Source organism: Biomphalaria glabrata, chromosome 6 (assembly GCF_947242115.1).
Source record: "Biomphalaria glabrata chromosome 6, xgBioGlab47.1, whole genome shotgun sequence".
NCBI classification, from domain to species: domain Eukaryota; kingdom Metazoa; phylum Mollusca; class Gastropoda; family Planorbidae; genus Biomphalaria; species Biomphalaria glabrata.
In genome coordinates, this window is record NC_074716.1 from 44,031,168 (window position 1) to 44,057,634 (window position 26,467).

Sequence of the window (26,467 nt, forward strand, 5' to 3'; positions counted from 1 at the left end):
GGCCAAAGCTTTTTTCAAAATGATCTTTAAATCTTACCTGGAAAACGACTACCAAGTTACTAAGTAAACCTGCATGTTACAGTTTACCACCATTTTCGATTTCCCGGAAAAAAAAAGAAATTTAAGAATACTTCTTTTGGCGTTTTTTTTTCTTGGTTCGTTGATCATAAACAGAAGTTTCGCTTCCCTAGTGGCCTTCCTTGCTTCAATATGAAACAGAAAATAGTAGGCTACACGCTTTTCTGTGTATAGGTGTTGTCTGAAGACTAAAATAAAATTATAGATTGTTGATCTTCTATTTAGTTCATGGCGCTGTCTCAGCTTCTAATACTGTACTATTCTTTTCATGATGGAGCTAGGAAGATCGTTTTTTTTTTTTGTTTGTTACAGTTTGTATTCGTTTAACCTGATACCAATAAAATAAACTACATAAGTAAGTTCTTAAATGTCAAAATTTATTTGTTGTGATTGCGAAACGCACGGGAGCAATTGAATTGAATCTCTTTCCCTTTCTGTCTTTGTTCGTCTAGAGTCTAGACCTACACCTGTCTTCCAGAGGGTTGTGTCTGTTACTTCTGCTTAATACTAATCTTAGCTGCTTGTACATGCTTAAAAATCCAACCAGTAAGCAAATAAGAAACGAAATTAAACACTAGTGTATCGACACGCCTCAAATAGATTTTATGACATCAAAAGACAATACGCTGTATTTAAAAGTTCTGGGTATAAGAATGTTTTCTTATTAATGTAGGCCTACAACATGCGAGTCATCGTGACATGATGACATAACGTGTGCGTTAAGCTTGGACAAAAATCTTTTATTGTTTCGTGGCTTAGATACGTTTGTGTAATTTTTTTTTACATGTTGCAGACGTTCTTTCAGATTATTACTTCCAAACCAAACCCTCCCTGTCAAATGGGGATGGCTGAGGGCAGGGTTCGAAGCTGGGCCATTGAGACAACATCACGGCCAGGTGTATCTTAAAGTTAATGCCAAAGCGTTCCGACAGTACTTGGCGTTATTTAGGATATCTCATGGAAACGTTATTTAGTATATCTCATGAGAAAGTACTGAAATGCGTTATAATCGTTTACATCTCCAATTCATATTGTATTTAAAAAATGCTTTACACCTTCAAACATTCATGAGGAGAATAAAAGAGACAATGGTAAATACAACAACAGCAATAAAAACAAACAAAAACACTTCAGTGTATAAGATTACAAGACACCTACATACCAAGGGAGGACATAAAGAAGAACAAAGCCTTACAAAGGAGGACCGAAAATACAAAGTACACATTAACGAAACAGAATATTTAAAAAATCCTTTTATAAAACAAAGAGCTTATCTGTAGGGGAGGAACACCGCCCTAAAAACTATACATATTAATATTGTACATGTTATTTCCCTTATTCGATAACAAACGAGATAATTAATAACCAATAATTAATTATCGGAGAAAAAGTGTAAACAATTATTTAAGGGGGCTAAACCCAACAAATTTAGCCATATTTGTGAATACAGAAGTTTTAGTATCCCTTGTTGACATAAAGCATAATAATTAATGACCATTAATATATTGACTAATTGGTTACTTTTCTTTTTTCATGATTGATGTCTTGTTTATGCCAAATGAATAATTGTGCGAAGTTTCAACTTGATCCGAGAATGGGTGTGGGGGAAATAGCGTGTACACACTTTTTATCAGACAGAGTGAGTTGATCAAGCACCTGACATTAGTTTGGGGAAAAGTAAAGGCGGTTGGTCGTTGTACTGGCCACATGACATCATCGTCAACCGTGGGCTACAGAAACAAATGATCTTTCCATCATCTACCCCATAGATCGCAAGGTCTGAAAGGGGTACTTTACTTTTTTTTTTTTTACTTTTTTACCAGACAGACAGAGTGAGTTGATATAAGCTTTGCAAAAAAAAAACTAGCTTTTTGGCGTTTTGTGCTGGCAACATGACATTCTATATCAGAGCTGCATTTGTTTGCAACCAAGCACGTAGGAATCACAAAAGCACGGATACTTAGTCTTTACTACATCTGAGCATGTATATCTCCTTTTTACTTTACTACTAGCACCTACGGTAGCAGACATCCTGGATCATGGGCGTAGCCAGGGGGGGGGGTTGGGGTTCAACCCCCCCCCCCCCCCCCCGAAATGAAATCCCCCCCCCCAGGCGGACTTTAGTGACTGATTTTTTGCTTTGATTTTCTTTATTTTAGGTGAGATTTTAATACTAAACCATCACTTGCCCCAGCGCAGACAAAAAGGTTTTGAGTTTAAAACCCCTACCATGGGGTTTTGAGTTTGAAACCCCCTGACAGGGGGTTTTGAGTTTGAAACCCCCTACCACGGGGGGGGGGGGGGGGGAACGCACTTTAGTGACATGTTTTTTTTGCTTTGATTTTTGTTAATTTTAGGTGAGATTTTAATACTAAACCATCACTTGCCCCAGCACAGCTAAAGGGGTTTGAGTTTAAAACCCCTACCAGGGGGTTTTGAGTTTAAAACCCCTAACCTGGGGGTTTTGAGTTTAAAGCCCCCTACCAGGGGTTTTTGTAGTTAAATCTATAAAACAAAACACACAAAAATGCAAACGATAATCCCCAAATTCCAAGTGCACAGTTAAGGAAGATTTTGATTTAAAAAACCCCTCCAAAATTTACGATAGACCCCCTCTTCAATATGAAAAAAAAGCAAATTATGCACTCAAAATGTTATGAGCGTAGCTAAATGGGTTTTGACTCAGTTTTAAGTTTAAACTCCCCTCCAGTGGAGTTTGAAGCAAAAAATACATCTTCAATAAAAAAAAAAAGCAAATTACACACTCTTAAATCTAAGAGCGTAGCCATATGGGTTTTGAGTTTAAACCCCCCGCCAGCGGGGTTTGAAGTTAAAAAATACATCTTCAATGTAAAAAAAAAAAAGCAATTACGCACTAAAATGCTATGAGCGTTGCCAAAAGGGGTTTTGAGTTTATATCCCCCTTCACAAGGGTTTGATGCTAAAAAATAGCGCTTCAATATAAAAAAAAAACGCAAATTACACACTAAAATTATTTGAGCGTAGCCAAGCGAATAGGGGGGTTTTGAGTTTAAACTCCTTTCCTCCAGATGGTTTTAAGTTTTAAAATCCCCCTACAGAGCGTTTTGAGGTGGAAAACCTCTATCTTCAATATTACTCTAAAGCAAACTACAGTTACCAAATTCTATGATCGTAGCTAAATGGGGTTTTGAATTTAAAAAACAACAACAAAGTCCTGAGATTTTTAGTTTTAAACCTCTAACAGATGATTTTGACGATAAAACTTCACTTTTCGATATAAAATCTAAAGCAAACTACAGTCACCCAATTCCAAGAGCGTATCCAAGAGAGGTTACACATTTCTACCAGTGGCGGGGCTCCGTTAATAATGTGCAGTGAATAGTGATCTGCCGAAATTGAAAAACACTAAATGTGGCTCAACAAAGATGGCTAAGAGAGATTTTAGGAGTTAGTTATTGAGATCGGGTCTAAATCAAGGAAATCATATGCCGGACTGGAGTCGACCCCTTAGTAAAATTGTGACAGAGCGTTGCATGGGGTTTGCGGGACATGTTCTCCGACTAAATAAATTACGCATAATAAGAGTTGCGATGACATCCTAGTACAACTTGGCGCCACACATTCATGGAGGTCCTCGGAGTAGGTGGGAAGAGGCTTCAGAAATTACCAGTGACAGATTTTTGTGGAAACAGCTTGACGGCTAATGCTCCGAACGGCGCTGCAGGGTCTTAGTCTTAGTAAAAATAGCACATACATTTTTGAAATAAGACTTTTTAATAGCAGGAAAATGCACTGTAGATACCTCAGAATATGCATTTTGTTGGCATTCTATGCCAGAAATAGTGCTTGGCGGCGGGGCTCCGCCCCGCACTAGGGTGAGCTCCTAGAGCTCCCCCAGAGCCCCTTGCTGGCAATGGCGGGGAGTCAACAATTTTTTCACTAACTACAGGAAGAACCTATTCTAGGGCACAATAAACGTGTTCCAAAAGAATGAAGGGTCAGAATGTAATAAAGATTATGAACACACACACACATACATATATACAAATATTTTTTTTTCGCGAGGGGGGGGCGGGGGGGGGGGGAGAGAAAAATCCCCCCCCAACCCCCCCCCCCCCGAAAAAAATCCTGGCTATGCCCATGTCCTGGATACTAATTAGTAAACACAAACATGACAACCGTAGGCCCTCGACGTTGACTGGATGATTGCTATGTATTACGGGCCACTATGACATGCAATCATCGTGCCACTTATTATAAATGAGGTTTTACTCATCAGCACAATGAAAGTTTACATCTTTCCATATTTGAATGTTAAAGGAATGTTTGCATTTAAACCAGACGATATGAAGTATTTAAGTCAATTAAAAGATTGCATGTCATCGCAGTAAACAACAGTGAAAAAGCCGGACATTTTCACACTTTGGGCTAATGCCGGCCGGCCGGAGGACACGACCTTAAAAAAGGAGAACATGGCCCCTTTTTTGTGCCGGACATCTGGTAACCCTATACAGTATAAGTATACAAAGTCACATGATCAAAGAAATTAGAATGACAGGAGGCAGATACTATTTTGATCGTATTTAAATGTGTGATGTTTTATCATCCTTGAAAAAATAAAACAGTCTATAACCTGTCGGGAAGGCTACACCAAAGGCTAGTTGAGATAGTTCTAAGGAAACACCTATCAAGCTGTTTCCTTCTCTTGTAGGCACACAACACAACATAGCATGTATTCCCGCATATGTCGGATAACTGATTCAATGAATAGGAGCAGTCAACCGAATCGACAAAGTCACGATTTTTTAAAAAAAAAAGATGTTTTTTCTTCTATATGCATTCAAAACAAGTCTTTTTATAGATATGTCTATAACGTGTCATCAAAGATAAATAACCATATTGAACGCCGTACATTTCTACTGATTACTTCAGCTTTTAGGGAATTCACCTTTACAACAAATAATCTCAGACACAAAACACGGTGAAGTTCGTGTCTTGTGCTGCTTACGTGGTGTGTCATATATAGCCTACACACCCTGCACTCAAATGCGTTGGCCTCGCATAGATAATTCTAATGCTACACATTATATCAGCTCAGCATTTTCTTTAAAAAAAAACATCTATTTAGTAGGTCACATCTGGATATGCGGAAACTATAATAAACCTTCTGGCCACATTTATATTTTAAAAATTTGAAACATCCTTTACTTTTCGAACGCCTATAATTAAGCAATTTCCTAGGGAAACAAGCATATAAGTAAACCATGGCTGTAACGGTATAATGTAAGCATAGAGAACCTCTTCACTCATTGTAGATAGGCCTACATATACAGTGGGCATGACTGTGTTTTATTGGCTAAAGCGTTTACCCAATAATATTATAATAACACCCTACTTCCTGCTAAAAGAAAAAAAAAAACAGCGTACACACTTCCTTCTCATTACGTTGTTAAGATTAGACTATTGTGACCATGCTTCCTGAATCATTTTGTTTACACTGGTAACCGCAGTGTAGCCCACTGCACTAACCCCGTAACTGTCGATAGACTTCGGAAGTGATGTTCGAATATAATTAGATTTAATTCTGAGAATTAGACCTTCAGACCGGTTCCAGGTAAAAGTGTGTACTTTTTTTTTCTACGAACTCATGTTGTAACTGTAAAATTATTACATCTATTTTCAAGATTCCTTTGAAATATTTCATTTTGTTTAAGCCTACGTTTAGCTGTTAAGTTTCTTTGCATATTAATTATGTCTAGATCTAGGTCTGTTTGTAATTCTTTAACAGATTCTAAAATTAGGCGATAAGGACGTCCGAAACGATTTAGAATTGGAAAGTTTAAAGCTGAGAGACTATTATAATAATAACAATATATATTTGTATTTAAAAGCCAAAATCCTAGCTGAATGATTCACTAACTAATTTTCCAAATTGAGGGTGAAAAAAAAAAAAAAAAGACTTTAAACCTGTTTCCCCAAGACGTTTTAATGAAGGCGAAATATAAATGTTTACAAGCTCGGAATGATAACCTCTCCCTTCTTTTATTTAATAATAATAATTATTTTTTAACCCGCATCCCCCCCCCCCCCAATGAATACTGCTCTCTCTTATAAGCTCTAGAATGTATACAGCAAACAAAAAAATGTTAGCTTTCCCCGAAAGAAGAAAAGCCGCTATTACTTTTGTGTGGTCTATCTGTCCGTCCATCCCGTTTAAACCACAGAAATTAGAAAATATATTGAAAATCCGATATAATAATAATATACATTCTCGAAAGTTCTGATACAATCACATACAATGATTACTTTTTTGTTTTCTGAAAGCTAGCCGTTATTTTTTTAAATTAAATATATACAAGCAGGTTTTTTTTTGTTGTTTTTTTCATAAAAGTACACTATTATATATATATATATATATATATATATATATATATATATATATATATATATATATATATATTATGAAAACGTCAGGGGAGATATGTTTTCATAATAATCTACATATCGAGACTGGCACTAGTTCAAATCCCAACTTGAGTTAATATATATATATATATATATATATATATATATATATATATATATATATATATATATATATATATATATATATATATATATATATATATTACTTTATAAACTTTATCACTTTTTAAAAAAAGGGCAGCACGGAAGCCTTCTCCCAGGTACCTCCTTTCCTCCCTGTTCCACACAAAAAAAGGACCATTTCTATAAGCATGAATGTTGCGCTGTAAAATAAAACAACAACAACAACAAAAAAAACGCACCAAATTTATAATTGTCGGATTACATTTAGCAGAAGCGGAAACATTCATTTTACAAGTACATCGCCAAAACTATTTAGCAGCACCCGTAAGATGAAAAGCCGCTATTAATTGTGTGTCTTCTGTCAGTCGATCTGTCACATTTAAATCGAAAAATCCGCCTCTGAATTTGTGTGATAACACTAACTTTCTTTTAAATCTTGCCGCGCCCTTCCCCAGAAATACGAAATAATTAAATGAAAACGTGTGTTCGTGTATAGACAAATATTAAAGTTTGAAAGGAAATGTTACAAGGGCTAGATCTAAATCTTAGTAACAAACTGAGGATCCAGGGTATTTTTAGAAACGGTATGTAAAACTATTTCCCTCAGAAAGTCTTTGTGTTTTTTTTTTAAATAGATTCTTGATTTTAAAAATAAACATGATGAATGATATATGTAGGGAAATTGGTAGGAGAAATTCAACATTTTAATTGATTTTCTACATTTGATTATTCGCATGTTTTGAGTGTCATCGTCCTGGGATATGTGGCTGAGAGAAAACAAAAACGCTTGGCTAAATATCAAGAAGCCTCGAGTTCGGATCCCGACTCAAGCTGAGTTGTGTTTGCTCCCAGATAGCTGTCCTACTCCATAAGGAAGATCACACACTGAGAATACTATAAATATCTGTCTGTCTGTCTGTCTATCTATCTATCTATCTATCTATCTATCTATCTATCTATCTATCTATCTATCTATCTATCTATCTATCTATCTATCTAATCTATCTGTCTGTCTGTCTATCTATCTATCTATCTATCTATCTATCTATCTATCTATCTATCTATCTATCTATCTATCTATCTATCTATCTATCTATCTAATCTATCTATCTATCTATCTGTCTGTCTGTCTGTCTATCTATCTATCTATCTATCCATCCATCTATATCTATCTATCTATCTATCTATCTATCTATCTATCTATCTATCTATCCATCCATGTCTATCTATCTATCTATCTATCTATCTATCTATCTATCTATCTATCTATCTATCTATCTATCTATCTATCTATCTGTCTGTCTGTCTGTCTGTCTATCTATCTATCTATCTATCTATCAGTCTGTCTGTCTATCTATCTGTCTGTCTGTCTGTCTGTCTATCTGTCTATCTATCTATCTATCTATCTATCTATCTATCTATCTATCTATCTATCTATCTATCTATCTATCTATCTATCTATCTGTCTATCTATCTATCTATCTATCTATCTATCTATCTATCTATCTATCTATCTATCTCTCTGTCTGTCTGTCTGCTTATCTATTTATCTATCTATCTAACCACTAAAAGTCAAATATTTGATGCTGTCATTTTCGGCAGACTTTAGGAGAACTAAAGATATATAATAAGGGAACATAGGCAGTATGTATGCGAGTATGAATGTAGGGCCGGTAAGCCTATGTTGCGGAAGTCAGACAGGATACACGCGCGACTGAATTTTGTGTACATCAGCAATGGCTTTGTATTATCTCCCTTTTAAAAATGTTTACTTGTAATCAATGTGGACTAAGCTTGGAAGATGATTTGCTTCGTCATCTAGACTCGAAACAACGCGAGCCTCCTGGTATAGATGTAAACATTTCATTGAGAGTTTACGGATGGTTGCCTGGTCGTGCGGTATGCGCGCTAGACTGTCGTCTTCATGGTCCTGGAATAGTAGGCTACTCTGCCCGCTGCCTTCCCCCGTCGTCCTGCGGGAGGTTTGGAATAGGAAGTAGATTATCTTGAACTATGAAGGAACATCCGAAACATGTAAAAAAACAACAACAACAACAAAAAAAAAACAAAAACAATAATGTACAAACATTTGTTTACAGTAGCCACGCGGCCTGCAATTACACATACAGTGTCAAGTAGTATCTTAAGGGAACTGCATATGACTTCTGTCAGTGTCGTAATAATATGTTTACACGTATCACTCTAAGGATTTAGAAAGAGGAATGGTAAAAAAGGTGGAAGGGGGGACTAATACATAGCTCTTCACAATTTTATGTTTTCGGGGAAAATTTCGGCAGTTTTCAAGGAAACGTACTTTTTTATTGTGCGCACTCATTCGGAACAAATTATCACCGACCTACATAGAAGGCACTAGAAGTAGTCTTATTTTAATTTCTAAGCTGTTAAATGATTCTGCCGGGTAAATTCATACTTCACGTTATGTTGTTTGATTCACAGAATACTAAATTTGATTCCATTTTTTTTTAAATGAATAACAATCGATTTTTAAGATTAAGTATTTTACGGGACTATGCAAACCTAGCTGCGTCCTGCATATTTCCCCACAAATTCGTTGTCCGCCTGGGGTCTAATTAAATACCCTTTTCGTCTTTAAAGCTTGTCTTGGGACAGGGCTTATCTTTGGGTCTTCGTGTTGCTTTAAGTATAAATCATAGAAAGAGCTGAACATTTTAAATTAGAACCATGATAACTGACAGACTAGCTATAGCAGTTTCTTTCCTTTGATTTCGTATTTGATTTTTCGAGAATTTCTAGAATCCTCGTGTTTGTCTTTTACGATTATTTTTATTTTAAATGCTTTCAACTAATTTTTTTTTTAAATAGCTAAGTGAATCTAGAGTCTAGTTGACACACATTTTGAATTATACTCCTAATTTCTTTTTTATATAGATCTGTAATTGACAGTTTAAATTAATTAATTTTTTTTTTTTGTTAGCTCTGCCACTTTGCTTATTGTTTCAATTTGTCCATTCCTTTAGTAATATCGATGCTTATTGAACTCATTGTATTATTCTTTATTTGTGTATATCTCAAGTTGCGATGGTTTGTTTCGTTTACATAATTTGTGAAGTTCCTTTAGGTTTGAAGATTTTATATCCTGGACCCAAAGGGATGGCGGTGGGCAGGGTTCGAACACGGGACCATCGAGTCGACAGTCCAAAGTCAACACGACACGACCAGGCAGCCATCCGATGGTATATTAAGCAGATGGCTGCTTTTATGAAGATCAAATTATTAAAATTAAATTGTGCAAAAAACGCTATGTATAAAAACAAACAAAAAAATGACGCGCAATTAGGGATTTAAACCCTTGACCCTCAGATTATAAGGTTGATGTTCTACCGACTGAGCCAACTCATGTTTATTTGAATACGAGGACATTACGCATAAATAGTGTGCTTAAAAACGGAAGTATAATCTTGTACTTTCCAACATGTTGAAATTGCGGATAAATAATCGCTTTTGGTAAGTTTAACCGCTGCGGTTTTGATCATAAAAATATCTTTGTTGTCGTAGACCAAAGATAAGTAAAAGCAGGTTTTATTTTCTCGTAGTTTGTCGTCCACATCAAGTGGGATAATTAGTGATGAGTGATTGGGGGCTTTTAGAAATATAATTAAGATTAAAAATGAATAGTAAAAAACACAAGAAAGAAAACAAATTAAATCATTGCGAAAATTCCAACTGCTAAAAAAAAAACAATAATGCAGAGGCCTAAGATCTAGGCCTGCTGATTACTATGTCTCTATTTTAGTGCATACATTTAACTAGGCACGACATGGCCCAAATTGTACCGATGTGCCAAACACCCAAAATACAAATAACTAGGACGAAGTATGTAACCGATTAACTGCCTTTAGTTTGCACCCTCTGTGCACCCTAGTGAAGGTACGTAGCATGTGGGCGTTATTGGGTGTTTGCGTTTCTATGGTGACGGTGGGAAAAGGTTAGCGATTGGTTGTGAATGATGCAACATAGGTGGGATTGTCGTTATTCGGTCAAAGTTAGGACAGACAGCTCCAGAACGTGAGACTGAACGGTTGTGTTATTGGAGTGATTTAAATTTAAAGTTTAATACATTTATTTCATTTTATCACAAGTTGAATTTGTCTATAAATAACGGTATAGTTAGTATTGTGCTCAAAGAAGTTACTCAAGTCATTTCAAGTTTATTAGTTAAGATATGTTACGCCTACAACGGTTTAGTTGTCTACCAACAGTTTGGTGGTACAAGACAACGGCCTGTAACAACTGTGGGTAGGATTAAAGAAAGGCTTGCTAACCAGTCTCATCCGCTGCCAACGAATCTCCTCCTGTGGGAGTCATACGAGTGGTGATGGACCTCACACGGCTAGTGGCGGTACATTATATAAAAACTCGGGAGGAACACCTCATGGGGGAGCCCATCGGGGCTCGGCCTCCGGCCTTATTGTGGGAGGAGGAACCATTGACGCTGACTTAAGAAGTCGTGTCTCATGAAAACGGATGTGATTAAATGATCATCCAGTTGATGGAGGACCTCCAGACGGGGACGCGACAATTCGTTCACTGACATTTCGTTCACCGACATTTCGTTTACCAGACATTTCGTTCACCAGACATTTCGTTCACGCGACTATTCGTTCACCAGACATTTCGTTCACCAGACATTTCGTTCACCAGACATTTCGTTCACCAGACATTTCGTTTACAAGACATTTCGTTTACCAGACATTTCGTTCACCAGACATTTCGTTTACCAGACATTTCGTTCACCAGACATTTCGTTCACCAGACATTTCGTTTACCAGACATTTCGTTTACCAGACATTTCGTTCACCAGACATTTCGTTTACCAGACATTTCGTTTACCAGACATTTCGTTCATCAGACATTTCGTTCACCAGAAAGTAAAAAATGTTGCCTATAGTTAAGTGAAGCCGCGCCGCTTTTTAAAATTTTTCAGCTAGCTTGTAAGATCTCATTTTTCTTTTAAGTATAATTTTTATCACATACTGTCCTCATTAACAAAGAATAAAAAAAAATTAACAAAGAAACTCGGATTAGGCCAGATATCTAGCAATCAATTAAAAAAAAATAGCTACAAAAATTTTAATATAAACAAATTAAACAGGCGACGAGAATATATAATATTAACAATATGTTACTATCCAGTGAACAATTTGTCTGTAAATGAATTGTCAGTGAAAGATTTGTCGTGTGAACGATTTGTCGTGAACTAACTGTCGGTGAACAAGTTGTCTGTGAGCGAATAGTCGGTGAGCGATATGTCGGGTGAAAGAATAGTCGCGTGAACGAAAAGTCGTGAACGATTTGTCGTTGAACCCCTCCGGACATATGGGTCGGTGAAGAGAATCACTCATTCTTGGCATCTGGGCAAAATTCTTTCCGTTGGTTTAAGTGTCAGAAATGGGCCCAAGCTCGACCCTAATCGGACACTCCATGAGCCGCTGTTGAATCAGGCAATATACTAGTCTTGAATTACTTCAACACCCCATCCCTTATACACATATAGATAGAAAGAGAGAGAGAGAGAGAGAGAGAGAAGGAAAGTATAAGCCTAGATCTAGATGTCAGTGTCAATGGCATAAACATATTTTAAAGAACATTTCGATCAATAATATTTATATTTAAGAAAATAATTTACGTTTTTGACGTTGACCTTCAAATTTGGTCTGTAAATTAATGTTTAAAACAAAATAAAACTATCATGACCAAAAAAAAAAAAAAAGTCAAACGAACTGTGTATCTATCTATATTTTTATAGGCCTATATATATAGGCCAATATAAGCCCATAGCACACGAAGCATTGTAGGCCTACTAGTTCGGCGGCTAACCAAATACTCAAGAAAATAAGCCGACATGTGTTATAATCGAGCTTGCACCGCAATTAGTAACACAGCTGCTAGCTTTCGTTGAAAGAAATACTTTTTTTTCTTTTCATTGTGACGGATTGATTCATTGATTTTTTTGACCGAGTGTGATGCTGTATAGACTGTGACATAGTCAACAAATAAAAACTCGTCTGATCCCGGGAGCCGTGTGTACAAGTGTGTGTTGTATGTGTGTGTGTATGTGCACATATCTGTATGTGTGTGTGCTGTTCCTTCGGAAGTAAAACCAGCCAGCCAATCAAAAAATTTATTCGAATATATCCGGGTATGCAGGACTAGCCTATGTCACATATTTCTTCCGCAAATACAATATGGTGTCTTTTAACTTCAATTGACGAATTATTAGAAATGCAAGAATGTGTTGTCAATGGCAATATCCGGTGGGTTTTTCCTTAAATGATTTGATCTAATTAAGAAAAAAACAACAACAATAAAAACATTTCATTTAATGACTTTTCGAAACTTTTTTTTTTATGTTTAAAAATGTCACTTCCACGTTAGACCGATTTCATGGAATTTTTTTTTCCACCAATCGAGTAATAAACCAACATGAAGTAGACTAGATTAGAGATCTAGGTCAACACGGTCGCGGTCGATTTTTTTAAAAACTGTAGTGTATGTTTATTTATTATGTTTGGGTCAACCATCATATATAAGATAACATTTAATAATAATCTTAATATATATGCACTCCTAAACTAAAAGTCACTTGGACTTGATATTCCCAAATTGTATAATATATACAAATATTTTATATAATCTTTATAAGTTTATATAATCTTTATTAGTTTATTATTCTATATTAACTATATTCAAGTCAATCAAAATCAAGTCCAAGTAGATGTATATTCTATTCCATAGCATAATAGTAATAATACTGACTATACTATCAGATTACTATCTATACTTAGTATACTATACTCTATTAGATAGACTCTATTTCTATATACTATATATATAATAATAATATAGAGTCATATAGACCTCTAGCTAGTCTATGTCTATAAATTAAACTAAAAAACCTAGTTGACCTAGAATGCCTAGAATGATAATCTGACTATAGATATATAGACAAGATCTATCTAGAAACCTAGTAAAGTAGTAGCCTAGTAGACTCTATAGATGTCTTATATAAATTAACTAATGAAGTCTTAGATCTATACTTTATAATAAATTTTAAAACTAAAAGTCACTTGATATTCCCAAATTATAATTATATAATTATAATTAAATTTATATAATGATTAGATCTAGAGTATTCTAGAGTCTAGTAATCTAGTTTAGTCTCTATAAATATATACTCTAGTAGTCTAGTCTCTAGTCTAGTTAGTCTTTTAACTAGATGAGTATGACTCAAGTCTATATACTGACTATACTCTCTAGTCTCTATATATAGAATACTTATAGATCTAGAGATATATTTATATTTTTATATTAAAATAAGTAATTAGAGTATAGAGTCTAGACTGAAACTCATAAATAGCCTTTAAATCTAGATTCTAGACTCTATATAATATAATTTTCTTTTATATAATATATAGTCTCTAGACTCAAAATCTATCAATAGTAGACAATAGTGTCAATATAATCTAGAATCTAGATAGTCTATAGTGACTATAGATTCTAGTCTATAGAATACTATCTAGATTAATATACAACTAATTATAAATTAGAGAAATCTAAATATATATAGAATTTAGTTTAGTCTTAGATTATATTAAATATTAGATTTTCTCTCTACTTTCTGATCTAATCTCTAGAAAACATTCACATTTAATAACACATAACAATCCAACATTCACTCCATTAGTCAAGGGGAATCATTCCAGATACTCATATAATAATAATTAATATTAAACAATGTCAACATTAAATTCAATTTCTCTTTTCTTTGTCTCATTCATTCCTTCTTTCAACTTTAAAGGCTAATCAAGAATCAGAAAAAAATATAGGAAAATCAATTGAGAAATAGGATCTAGTAGAATGAAGGAAGCACAAGAAGTTGATGACCTTGTGTTCGTTATTTAATTTTTAACTTCGTTTTAGGTTATGTTGGTTGCCTAAAGAATTTCAATATCACACTCGGTATCTAAATTTAATTTAAATACATGCATTTTATTGTTTTAGAACTGCATGTCAAATTTTGCGTTTTCATATTTTATATATATATATAAAATATGATAGTGCAAAATTTCACATGTAGTTCTACTTACACTTAACATGTAGTTAACAATTCTATTCAGGTGAGTTCACAGTTCAAAAAAGTTCTGTCATTTCTGTTCAAAAAGAACATTAGGATATTCATTCTCATAATTAATGCTTCACACCTAAGCAACCTGTTGTTCAGTATATAATTTATATATATTTGAATTTCTTTCAATCCTAGGTTAAGGGAAATAATCATGAGTAACTTATTTCTTGGCATCACACTTTTTAACATCTAGTAGTCTTACAATTTTGCATGTTAATAATACTTGTATTCTCATCCAGGTCATGTGATAATGTGAATTGAAAAGTAAAAAAAGACATGAAAGATGTGACAAGAGTGTTGACTTACTGAATAAATATGTTTGAACTATTGAAATAACATTATGGATGCAGTTACAGAGTCAGACCAAACAATGATTGTGGCATCAACACAGACAGACCTTATCACCAGTGACATTCTCTGGCAGTGTCTGTTTGTTATTAAAAAAGAATTTGTCAATCTTGATTATAGAGTAAGTTTGAATAGCTATTTATATGTATTCCTGCAAACAGTGGGGTTCTGCGATGCTAATCAAGCTTTTTACTCCAATGCTTTAATCAATGGCTGTGTGTAGAATGCTTTCGGTTTAGATTTTTGATACTGTTACTTAATGGAATTAATGCCAATTAGTTTTTACATTACTTTTCAGCATTATTCTTTAACTAAAGGTAAAGCATAAATCCTTAAAACGGAATTTAATAAATGAAGTGAAAAAATAACTTCAAGAGTTGAAAAAAAAAGCAAAAGAAGATACATCAGTCTTATAAATTGAATCTTTTACTTTTTTCTTCTTATTAGCAAAATATTAATGCAGTTCAATTTTTGTCCTCAGATTACAAGAGGTCAGAAGGGTCAAGAAATGGTTGTTGTTTACAGGAGTGATGCTTTCGGTATTTTTGGCCCACCAGTTGATCCCATTACATTGACACTTGATCCATCTGGGCAGAGTCTTCTGTCCATTCTGTTTAAACCTGTTCAGAGAGTCTCATTTGTCTCTCCTAAAACAGGCTGCATTGAAGTAAATACGTTGTTGAAGCTGCTTTTGCTGGTGGCTGGTAAAGGTTTCTACTTTTGCCCAGGAATACCAGAAAACTTTTTAATAGGAAAAGTAAGTTTTGAAGTTGTTTCTGAAAATAAGGTTGCCATTTCTAATTTTCGGGTCCCCCATGACAATTATGTAGTAAGAGTCCATTTGATTCTGTAGTTAGATGTTAATGTGTGATCAGCACCATGGTCCATACTGCCCACTGCTAGTAGCTGATGCCTTCCCAGTTTCAAATTGTGTGATTTGAAGGACATGAAACTTTATTTCCTCCCAGTTCAGCTGACAGTCTTTTTCCACCTTCATTTAAACCCACAAGTTTTAAAGTGGCATCTTCATACTCTCCTACACTATAATAATATTAGCAGTGGCTTATCCCACTGTGAACAACATTGCAGAAAAGGAAAGAGTTGTTGCAAGGACAAATTAATAATCAGAGAAATAAAATTGAGAACTTCTCATGTAATCCTACTGTACAGTCTTGCGTTTTTAGGTACTGTTAAATTTATGTCTAAGTATTTCAGTATTTGTCCCATGCCTAGATAGATACAAATGTGTTTTTTTGGCAGATCTGTTTTAACTTAGTCATAGTATGATAATTGTATTATGTAAAGAATATAGAAATATCTTCAAGAATCATTGTGGGCTTGGGGGACAGCCTTCTGTTACAAGGGTTCTTAATTTAAAATTCCTAGTGAAAGCTTGGGTTTTCAAATTTTATGGGTACATAACATTTGTCGGGGAAGCAAAGGTGTGGGTCATTGTGCTGGTCTTTGTTACAGATGAACTTTGAACTTTGCATCATCTTTATTACTCTATTAGGGACAAAAGTTGAACATTTTATTTATGCATAGACTATGATTGGGATTTGACATTTTTTAAAACATTTTCTTTTTTTTGTCAGACATTTAACAGGAACGTAATGCTGCACAAACTTCCATTCAAACGCTATCAGTCCACCAACTGTCCAGTATATTACCAGTGCTCTGAGACAGTTATTAAGAACTCCAAAGCATCCTGTATTGCAATATGCCAGCGGTGCTTGCAAGCAGCAGCAGCTATGGGGCAACCGCATTCATCACAAAATTATGCCAACAGCACGAAAGCTGACATTCCAAACAAAACAATTTATGTCGCTGTTACAGAAGATAATAATGGGCTTTGTCCTAGAGAGACTGTGCCACCACACAGTGGTTTCCAAGTTTTAACTCCCTTGTCTTCAAATCTGAAACAGGACATAAAGAGAGTGACTTCTGGGGAGCTCCATAATAATTATTCAAAATTAAGTCCAGTTGACAGTAATGGATTGTCTGGGGTTGCTTCTGCTGAGAACAAATCTGATGCCTTGATAGATAAAATAAAGTCAGGCACTTCTTCCTTGAGGCTAATGCTACGAGAGAAGTATAAAAAGAAAACTCTTGGATTTCCAGATGAATCTTTACAAGGTTTGTGATTTTAGTTTTGAATTTGTTTGTGTACATGCATTAAAAACTTTCATGTATAATTTTCAATTTGAAAAATTTATCATGGTTATAGACTGTATTTGATTCCTATATATTAAGGTAATTTAATGAAATCTTTAAAAGATGATTGGTTAAAGAGAAAGGTTTTTAAAAATATAGCAGCATTTTGTTTTTCAAGTTTAAAAGAAAAGCATTTGATTTTTACTTCAGTTACAAAAAATTTATTTGTAAAATTTTGACTATATAAATAAATCAATTTATTTTTGTAATTTTCAGACATAAAATCTGAAAGTGTCAACAACAAAATGGAAAAAAAGTCTAAATGCAATGTCTGCAAGCAATGCAAGAAACAATTTTCCACACCAGCCAGCCTTCTAAACCACCTTCAGCGTCATGAAGGGCTGCCAGGCTCGTGGAAGGATCGTTTACGCTCAAAGAGACAAGACACAATTGGCACAAAAACGTCTTCATTGCTAAGAATGATAGCTCGCAGCTCTAAGCCTCAGGCTGGTCCTAAAAATAAAAAGAACTCACCAGCCATTTCAGAAAATGCTCTCAGGATGGTGTTAAAGTACCTAGATGTTATAATCCCATCGATGAATGGAGCTAGGACTGTGAAAAAAGAACAGACCAAATCAAATAGTAAACCTTCCTCAAAGCAAAGTTCTAACTCTGTACCTGCAGCTAGTGATGATGTAAATAGGCCCTCTAATGGCCTTGCCGCTGTGCAGACATTGTTGGAAGCTGCAGCCTTGACAGGAAGTGGATTAGATGATATGAAAAGAACAAACCTTGATGGCCCTGGGAGGAAGCGTAAAGCAGTGGCAGCTGTTCTTCCTGTACCACAGTCTTCATCTTCTGAGGATGGTTGGGCTAAAAAGTCTAGAAAAAGCATGCGGTTGGCTACAAAAAAATCTAAAGGAAAACTCAGTGACTTGAAAGATACACAAATGGATAATTCACCATCATCACATGATACAGCACTACTTAGAAACTTGGATCTGTTGTCCAGTGTTAGTTTGAACCTTCATGTCCCTCCTACTAATGTAACCACAGCTCATGTTACTTCATATGCTCCAGTTTCTCCGCATGGATCTGCTTCTGTTTTTGTGTCATCCAGTACTGTTCACCCCGTGCCTCATTCCTATAATGTAACTGTTTCTAATCATGTCCAGCACAACACCTCTGGCGGAAAAGTGGTTTGCAGTAAAACTTCTGATGCGCTGGTTGACTCCTCAGGTGCAAAGCTTCCCCCTGTGCCGCCGCTGCTCTTTGCAGGCCTTGGCCATGAGCAGTCTGTCTTGTTCAACGGTTCTGATGTACAGAAGCCGTTTGGCTCCAGTTCTGCTGACCTGCCTGTTGCTGGTTGCCCATCCATCCTCAGAAGCCTTGTGTCTGTCAGTGATGCATCCAGCAGTGACTGTGGAGCTATTGATTTGTCCAAACCCAAACAGATGGGATTAAGTCCAAACATTCCACAGGAAATGCAAATAGGGGCACTTCCAAGACTTTCTGACAATTTGGTACCAGTGGGTAAAGAAGATCAGAAAGAGCTGTTGAAATGCATTATGATGATGTCGAAAGCTGCTCCCATTGCGCCAGCACAGCCTCCTGAAAGTGTCATCAGTGACAAACAGTCAGACTGTAATTTGCAGGCGCGTATGTTTGCCAGTGCACGTGATTATAAAATTGACAGGAAGTCTAATAACAGTGTTTCTCAGGTTCAGTCAGTGGTGGCCTCCTCTGCCAGTCGGATTGTGCAGGGAGTGAAATGCGGTAAAGGGGGCGGACCTGGTGCCCCAGTACAAGGTGATGAGATTCAGTGCGGGTACAAATGGAGTGGGTCTGGTGGATTGGTCAAAGAGCGCACTCAGATGGTCAGGGAATTGGTGCCAGCTGATATTATGGACAGTCTTCTCAACAGGTCTATCCCTCAGATCAGTCCGATGTCTAATGCGCAGTCATCAGCTATAAATCTTTCATCACCACCATTGCCACAGCATCCTCATCATATTTTGAGCAATGCATGTTCACCAGTCCGAAACTCACCACCAACTATTTCTGCCTTAAATCTTACCACAGCTAAACCTAACCACATTCCCAGTCCTAAGAGAGCTGGTCCAGGAAGGCCGAAAAAATCTGCCACCACCAGTTATCCACCATCACCTCCATCCATCTGGCCACCTGCACCAAACACAAGAAGTATTTTAAGATCATCATTGATGCATCCTCCAAGAGCACACACTCCTACAGACAGAGGAACTAACTCTGGAAGCTCCCCGCAGAAGACTGTCCATTTGCCCAACAATTGTGCCCCATCGCCAAATTCCTTAGCATCTTCTGTGTCTTCTAATGGGGCCGTTTCCAGCCCATCACTCTCTGCCATGCTCCGTCATCCATCTTCCATTAAGAAAGACCTAACTTACGATTACACAGGCAGCGGCTATTTCAGCATAGATCCTATGGCCTTACATGGTAATAATACAACAGCTTTTTCGAAAGGTGTGGAAATAAAGTCAGAACCTATGGATAATTTCTTGCATGGCTCACATGATAGAATTATTATGGCCTTACCAGTCAAGAATGAGGTGTCAGAACAACACAGAGGCAGCCAGTTAATTATTGATGATGATGATAGTTCTTCAAAAAATCTGGTAATGGAAATAAGATGAAGGCAGTCTGAGTGTTTGACAAATGATGTGTCATTTGCTGCCCTTTGAGAACTCAGTAATACTTTCTATTTTAATAATTATAAAAAGTTTAAAAAAAAAAAGTAGTAATTTTGTTAGTTGCATATCATAAATTTATATATTATATAAATCAAATGCTTGCGACACTCATTTTGTTCACAATTGTATAAAAACTTTATATACATATTAATACAGCTAGTATAGCACTAGATATAATGCCATTAGAACTTGGATTTGTTGTAATTATGGCTTGGCATCAAGAGAGGTGCCTTAGTGGCCATGCTTTATGGTGCTGGGTGTGTTAATGTTGACTTCCTTATTTCTCTAGCCAGGGTTTTGCTGTGTGATGCTTTTTACATGAACTTGTTTACCTCATGCTCCTCGGGTGAAACTCAACACTTTGTATTTACACATAAAATGAAAAGATTTATTCTTTAGCCAATACATTCTTCTCTTTCCAAGGGATCTAGTGTAAATATATCTCTATTACAATGCATGCTTCAAGTACTGTCCTTATGGATAGATGATTGACTCGCTAATTTACTAATTAATTAGACTAGTGCTAACTTTTAAACAAAATTTCTTTGTTTGATGATTTGATTTGAGTGGGTGCAAGCTGAGGAAGTTTTGGACTATTTGGAAAGCAAATTTTTCTTCATTTCTTGACTTGGCTTTTGATAATCATTTTCTTTGGACTTGGTTCTTTTTTTTTTGTTTGGATACGGGGTGATTGTTTCTCTGTCCGCCCAGATTTGTGTGTTTTCTCTGCATATAAATGTATCATTTCATATATATTTTAAGTTTTATCTGTAGCGATTGACTCCATTTTAATTTGATCATGCCTATCTAATTCTGAAATAGTTCAATATTAAGACAACCAGAACTGCCTTTAGATCCTTTCCTTTGTGTGTGTGTGTTCTCTTTAGGCAGTGTATTTCTCTTCTACCTTCTGTTTAGTTGTAAACATAATGTTAAAACATCATCAGAAGTCAGGAGGGTAAAATCACAAGCAAATAAAAGCTGTGAATCTATCATTTTATGTGATGTGCTGACTAGCAATAGAGGAGTACAGATGTATTCCTGACCTTCATTTAACGCAGCTTATTGTCTACCACAACACGAAATTCCTGTTAAATTTTTTTTTTTTGAGTTTCTCTATATCAGGATATCATTATACCAGCAATAATAGGTGCGCAAGGGGATTTTATCAGAGAGTCTGTTGTTTACTTGTAAATTGTCAGGGCTTGTAAAGACTTATACATAACAAAAGCTTGCAGACTCAATCCTCTGTAAGTGATACTTTTTTTTTTCTGTGATTTTTATTGTTGAAAGCATTTATTATCTGAATTGGCCAGTTAAAGAAACAGACACATTGGATGTAACACAAATGGCAAATGTAAATGTGTATGATTATGGAGTGGTGAAGTATCAGTATGATGACATTATATATATATAATATATTATATATACTTCTGTATACATTTGTATATATTACTAGAGATCGTTTGCGTCTGTGCATATTTGATTGAAAGAAGCATTTTTACAGCTTTAGACAGAAATAATTCAAATAATCTAATTGTTGTTAAGCACAGGGAAAAGGTTCAGTATGTAAACAGGCACATCATTTATTTATTAATACAATTTGTAAGTAGAGATCATTTTTAGTAAGGCTTTTCAGTGCTCTACATATTTTCATTTAGACTAAATAGACACACTTTGTGGTTCATACAACCTGTAAATATATTTATTTCATAATAATAGTATATCTTTATTATCCTTGACGAAACATTTTTATATCCGACTACAAAGGGGATTGATGTCTGTTACTGTAGTATAATTTCCGCCAGAGTGTATTCAATCTGAAACTTGAAGAATGCAAATCTTAGTCCTTTGCATTGTATAGTTGACATATTGAATATACTGAGCACCTTAATAAGTTTTATTTTTAATATTCCTGTCTAAATAAAATATAAATAAATATATATATATGCAATTTTTTTTTAGTTCATTAAATGATTATGTTTAAAACAAAATCCACTAAGTAATTACATAGGTAGCCATACAACCACAAAAAAAAACAACAACTACTTAATGGTGTATCTCAGCATTGGAATCACAATTTTTATCTTAACTATGATCATTGGTGATCAAGTACATTAGTTTAGTCTGTCAACTTGTTTGTGTAACAGGCCTTGTGAAATGATATGTAATTGTGTAACGATGCTGCAAAATTCATGCCAACTCTGTGCATTTTGCTGCCTCTGTTCCATCAAGAAGTCTTTTTTTTTATCATCGACATATATATATTTTTTGGGGGGGGGGGGGGTACAAGAATTAACAAAAACTTAACTTTCTAAACCGCTAAAATGGATTGTGTTTGTGTTAGGTTTAAACTTATCAAACATTCCTACTTGAAATGTATTGTGTATATTTGTGCTGGAATGTAGAGGTACCACAAGCAGTTGAGCTCATTAGATTGGCTCTTGGCCTCCCCCCCTGACAGGAGTAAAAAAAAAAGAGTATGTTAAACAAATGTTTTGTGATCTCGATGTTCTACTAGCATTTACATCAAGTGATCACACCCACTTCTTCAGGAACCACCAGGTTTTGAAGAGCCCTTGAATTATTTTATTCCTAGGCTGCAGGCAAAAACAGTGAAAAAAGGAAAACATTCATTTTGTTGTTCCCCTTATTTCACTGGAAAAAAAAACCCATCTTAGAAATGAAAAATCTTAACAGCAGTAAAAACAAAATTCCTCCTGAAATATTTCAGTAATCCAGTAAATAAATTGCCTCGGATAAAAAAGCAGACAATAGTCTCATTTCTTTGGCTATACATGTTAATAAATAATGACAACACTAGGTACAATAGTTTTAATGATAGAAAATAGTGAATTAAATATTGGACAGAGCTGTCCATTACTTTGCCTAATTTGATTCACCTATATTCTCTCATTATAACTAGTGTACCTAGTGCTGCCATTATTGATAGGTAATATGATTACATCATTCATTGTTTCAGCACTTTTGTATTTTCTATTTTCTTTGGGCAGCAGGTATTGATAAATCATAAAGATCAGAAGGCTTCTGCCTCAATGAATATATGACATTGCTAATTATAAGGCTGTATCTTTATACAACTTATGTGCGTACTTAGCCAGAATATCTTGTGTGAGAAGCATGTTGTGCATTGTAAAGACATTGAACATATATATGATAGCAAATTTGTTCTTCCTGTGTCAGGTTTTATTCATTCCTTTATTTTCTGTTATGAAAGGGATGGGTATGTCATACTACTTGCACCTTAGGTTGAATCTTTGAGTAGGGAAAGAGAGACTAGAGACAGTTATGAATGTGATAAATACACTTGATTTGACCATCATACTACTTGTCCTTTAGGTTGAATCTTTGAGTAGGGAAAGAGAGACTAGAGACAGTTATGAATGTGATAAATACACTTGACTTGACCATCTTTTTATTCTCTGTTCATTGGCACATTTCATCATTGTGGCTCAAAGCTCATTCTCTTCTTATTGGTTTTCTAAGTCTTTGCTTTCATTATTTTGATAAATGAAGTGTAGAAGACTGTGTTCTGACTGCTAGAAGTTAATTCATGTACAAGTTTCAGTGCATTAATCTAGTTAAAATTGTTAAGAAAATAGAACTATTTTTGCTTAAATTTAGAAAGTAGTTATAACTATTTTTGTTTAAATTTAGAAAATATAACTATTTTTGTTTTTATTAAGACAGTTGTCTCACTTTAAAGTTTACTTTTTTTTTTTCATAAAAAAATGATAAAATTTAAACAAAGTAGTTATTTCTTCTCATCTGTACATTCAGTTCAGTTCATTATCTTCAATAACTAAGTGAAATGCTTAGTTCTTTTCAAATAAATCAGGAACATTTAAATCTGTCAGGATTTAAGGAGTACTTCACTAGAAATGGAAAAGAAAAATTGCTTTTTTTTTTTTTGTTTATTTTATTTATTTTTTAAGAGTGAAAAAAAATAATCCTTTAAAATCTTTATGGCATAAAGCACTAAATGAAATCAAAACTTATAATTACAGAAAATAATTAGGTTGCTGGTAATAGAATCAGTTCAGTTGTCATGGCCAAAGTTTATGCCAAACCTTAATGAAGATTGCTTTTGCAATTAGCTTCTAAGGATTGCTTAAGAATCCTTAAAACAGAACTGGTCACAAGACTTGTGGCAGACTCTGTGTAAAAAGACATTGTTTGTGACCTTCCACCTGGCTGTTTCTTTTTGTTTTGTTTTCGCTTTCTTTTCTTAAACATTACATTTTTTATTCTTTTCACATGTCCTACAATTGTCTACATCATATCAATCAATTGTTTCCTTATAACTGCTCTAGCTTCAACTAAATTGTAATCTTGCTATTCATTTTGAAGTTAAAAAAATATATATATATATATATATATATCTAACAAGAAATTGTAACAAAGCAAAAACACATGCAACAAGTTTCTTTTTAATTGTTAAATTATCCTTGTAAACTATTTAATATGATTAAATGTATTTATACGTATAATTTATATGTAAAACATTGTAATAACTTGGGCATTATTTCGACACAATTATTTAAGTTTTGAACTATAAATAATATATAATAATAAATAATATGTATAGTTAATTTTTCTGTAATTTTGTATTTTAGTAAGTAGTTTAAAAAAACAAACTGCATATACTTTCATGCTTTGTATTGCCACAATTTAGCAATGTAATGTTTTGTAAAGGACTGCAAGACTGTCACTACCGTCTTACTTTTTCAATACTTTTTAATCAGATTTTTATCTCGACTTGGTGTGTGACAAGTTGAGTATTATTTAGAAGTGTGAAACTAGTGAGACTTCAAATTGAAGTTAAGCCGTGTTGTTATTGATCCTGATTGATGCTCAGACTGGAGCATGGAAGTAAAAGTTATAACTCTAAACTTGTTATTAGAACATTAAGATACAATAGAGAATAGTTTCATTCATCAAGTTTTTTTTTTTAAATGTATTTTATTGATAGAATTTAGTAAATTTAAACACAACTATACTTCTATACATACCTTTTTTTTATCTGTATCCTTAGAAATTGTACAATAGTCTCACTTATTATTATTTAAAATTTTTGAAATTTCAAAATGAGTTTGGCACCAGCTTTACTTTGATTTTGTACTGTGTTGACTGGGTTTATTGAATTGAAAGGATTGACAAGTTGTGTGATGTAATTGCATTGTGATCGACCAGCTAGTTTTAGATGTATACAAGGACAGAGCATGTAGAATCGTGTTGTGAGGCTGCTTTGACTTGGACAGTGACATATTTTGATGTGGTCTGTAGCAGGTTTGAACATGTTCTATGTGAAATGTGGACTTTGATCTGTTATGGAAAGAAAGATTTTGAGCAAACTTTTGTATGTGTACAAATGTAGTATACATAGATTTCATTTCTCAGAACTGGGCATTATTTTCCACATTTATTCTAGTTAACATTTTCATACTTCTTCTTTGCTTAATCTATCTCAGAGAAATATTTGTTTGTCCTGTTGAATGATGTAAATATCCTGAAAAGTTTAAAAAAAAAATTTTTTTTTTTTTTAATTCATTTGCAATAGTCTTGTCATTTCATTAATTAGTTGTTATTAATTAAGAAAGTTATTTCTTTTGTGTGTAGATCCACTTATAATTTCTGCTCATCCAACATGTTTTTAATTATTTACTTGTAATGTTAGGAGCAATAACATGGGCTTAACTTGTGCAGCAACAAACAGTAAGCAAGGCTTAAAATGTACTTAGCCTGACAAGAAAAGATAGGGCTTACCAGATTAATTGGGAGGGTTTGTGGTGATAGATTATGTGCACTTTCGATGTTTGCAATGAAATATAAAGGGGGCTATTGAAACTAGTGATTGACCTTTGAATGGAAGAAATGGACAAAAGATACAATTTTTCTAATCTTGATTGATCCCCTATTTTGTTAACATTGAAGGAGAAAAACTGAAGTTTCAAAAGGTTTTTTGCATGCACATTTTCTATGGATGTTGTCTATTCTAGTATTTAGTTCAGATCTCAGGTATAAACTATTTAAAAGCCAACATCTATTATTTAAAAGTGACAACTTACACTACTATGTATAATCTTGTTACTATTGCTATTGTCAACTGTGTTACTATATTCATGTAGTCATACTATCTATAAACCACATTCAGAATATAACAAAGAACTACTCGTCCCGTCGGTCACTTGTATTCATAACTATGATCTCATGTCTTATTTCTTGATCATATTTTGTCAGCTGATTCTATTGTGTGATATTTTTCTTCAGATACTTGATTAAAATGATTTAAATTTGAGAACTGTTTGTTTTATTTCTACTTGTTAGAGTTAGAATTTATTTCTAGAGCAGTGATTTCCAAGTGGCTGATATTTGGGAGTCCACCTAGCTCTAATAGTTGGGGACAAGTAAAGGTGGTTGGTTGTTGTGCTGGCTACAT

General features: G+C 34.6%; 1 protein-coding gene across 5 annotated transcripts; it reads left to right on the forward strand.

Moving 5' to 3' along the window:
* The first annotated feature begins 217 nt into the window (after positions 1 to 217).
* LOC106057514 (uncharacterized) lies at positions 218 to 26,329 on the forward strand. Of its 5 annotated transcripts, XR_008778370.1 has the most exons (6): positions 12,456 to 12,905; positions 15,016 to 15,245; positions 15,606 to 15,881; positions 16,720 to 17,260; positions 17,555 to 23,276; positions 23,368 to 26,329. XR_008778370.1 is itself a non-coding variant. In XM_056032044.1 (5 exons), exons 2-5 carry the CDS (start codon positions 15,117 to 15,119, stop codon positions 19,948 to 19,950), a joined length of 3,342 nt encoding a protein of 1,113 aa, XP_055888019.1. In that variant the 5' UTR covers positions 218 to 433; positions 15,016 to 15,116; the 3' UTR covers positions 19,951 to 26,329. The 5 variants fall into 5 exon arrangements, 4 of the variants coding, with proteins under 4 accessions (XP_055888019.1, XP_055888016.1, XP_055888017.1 ...); XM_056032044.1 differs by lacking the exon at positions 12,456 to 12,905 and adding an exon at positions 218 to 433 and having other exon boundaries at positions 17,555 to 26,329; XM_056032041.1 differs by lacking the exon at positions 12,456 to 12,905 and adding an exon at positions 4,972 to 5,680 and having other exon boundaries at positions 17,555 to 26,329.
* The last annotated feature ends 138 nt before the right edge of the window (positions 26,330 to 26,467 follow it).

Bases quoted from the DNA above. Each gene is read 5' to 3' on its own strand.
- LOC106057514 (XM_056032044.1), top strand. From the start codon at position 15,117: ATGGATGCAGTTACAGAGTCAGACCAAACAATGATTGTGGCATCAACA. The intron at 15,882-16,719 runs GTAAGTTTTGAA...TTTTTTTGTCAG, and splicing joins AAAACTTTTTAATAGGAAAA to ACATTTAACAGGAACGTAAT. The intron at 17,261-17,554 runs GTTTGTGATTTT...TGTAATTTTCAG, and splicing joins TCCAGATGAATCTTTACAAG to ACATAAAATCTGAAAGTGTC.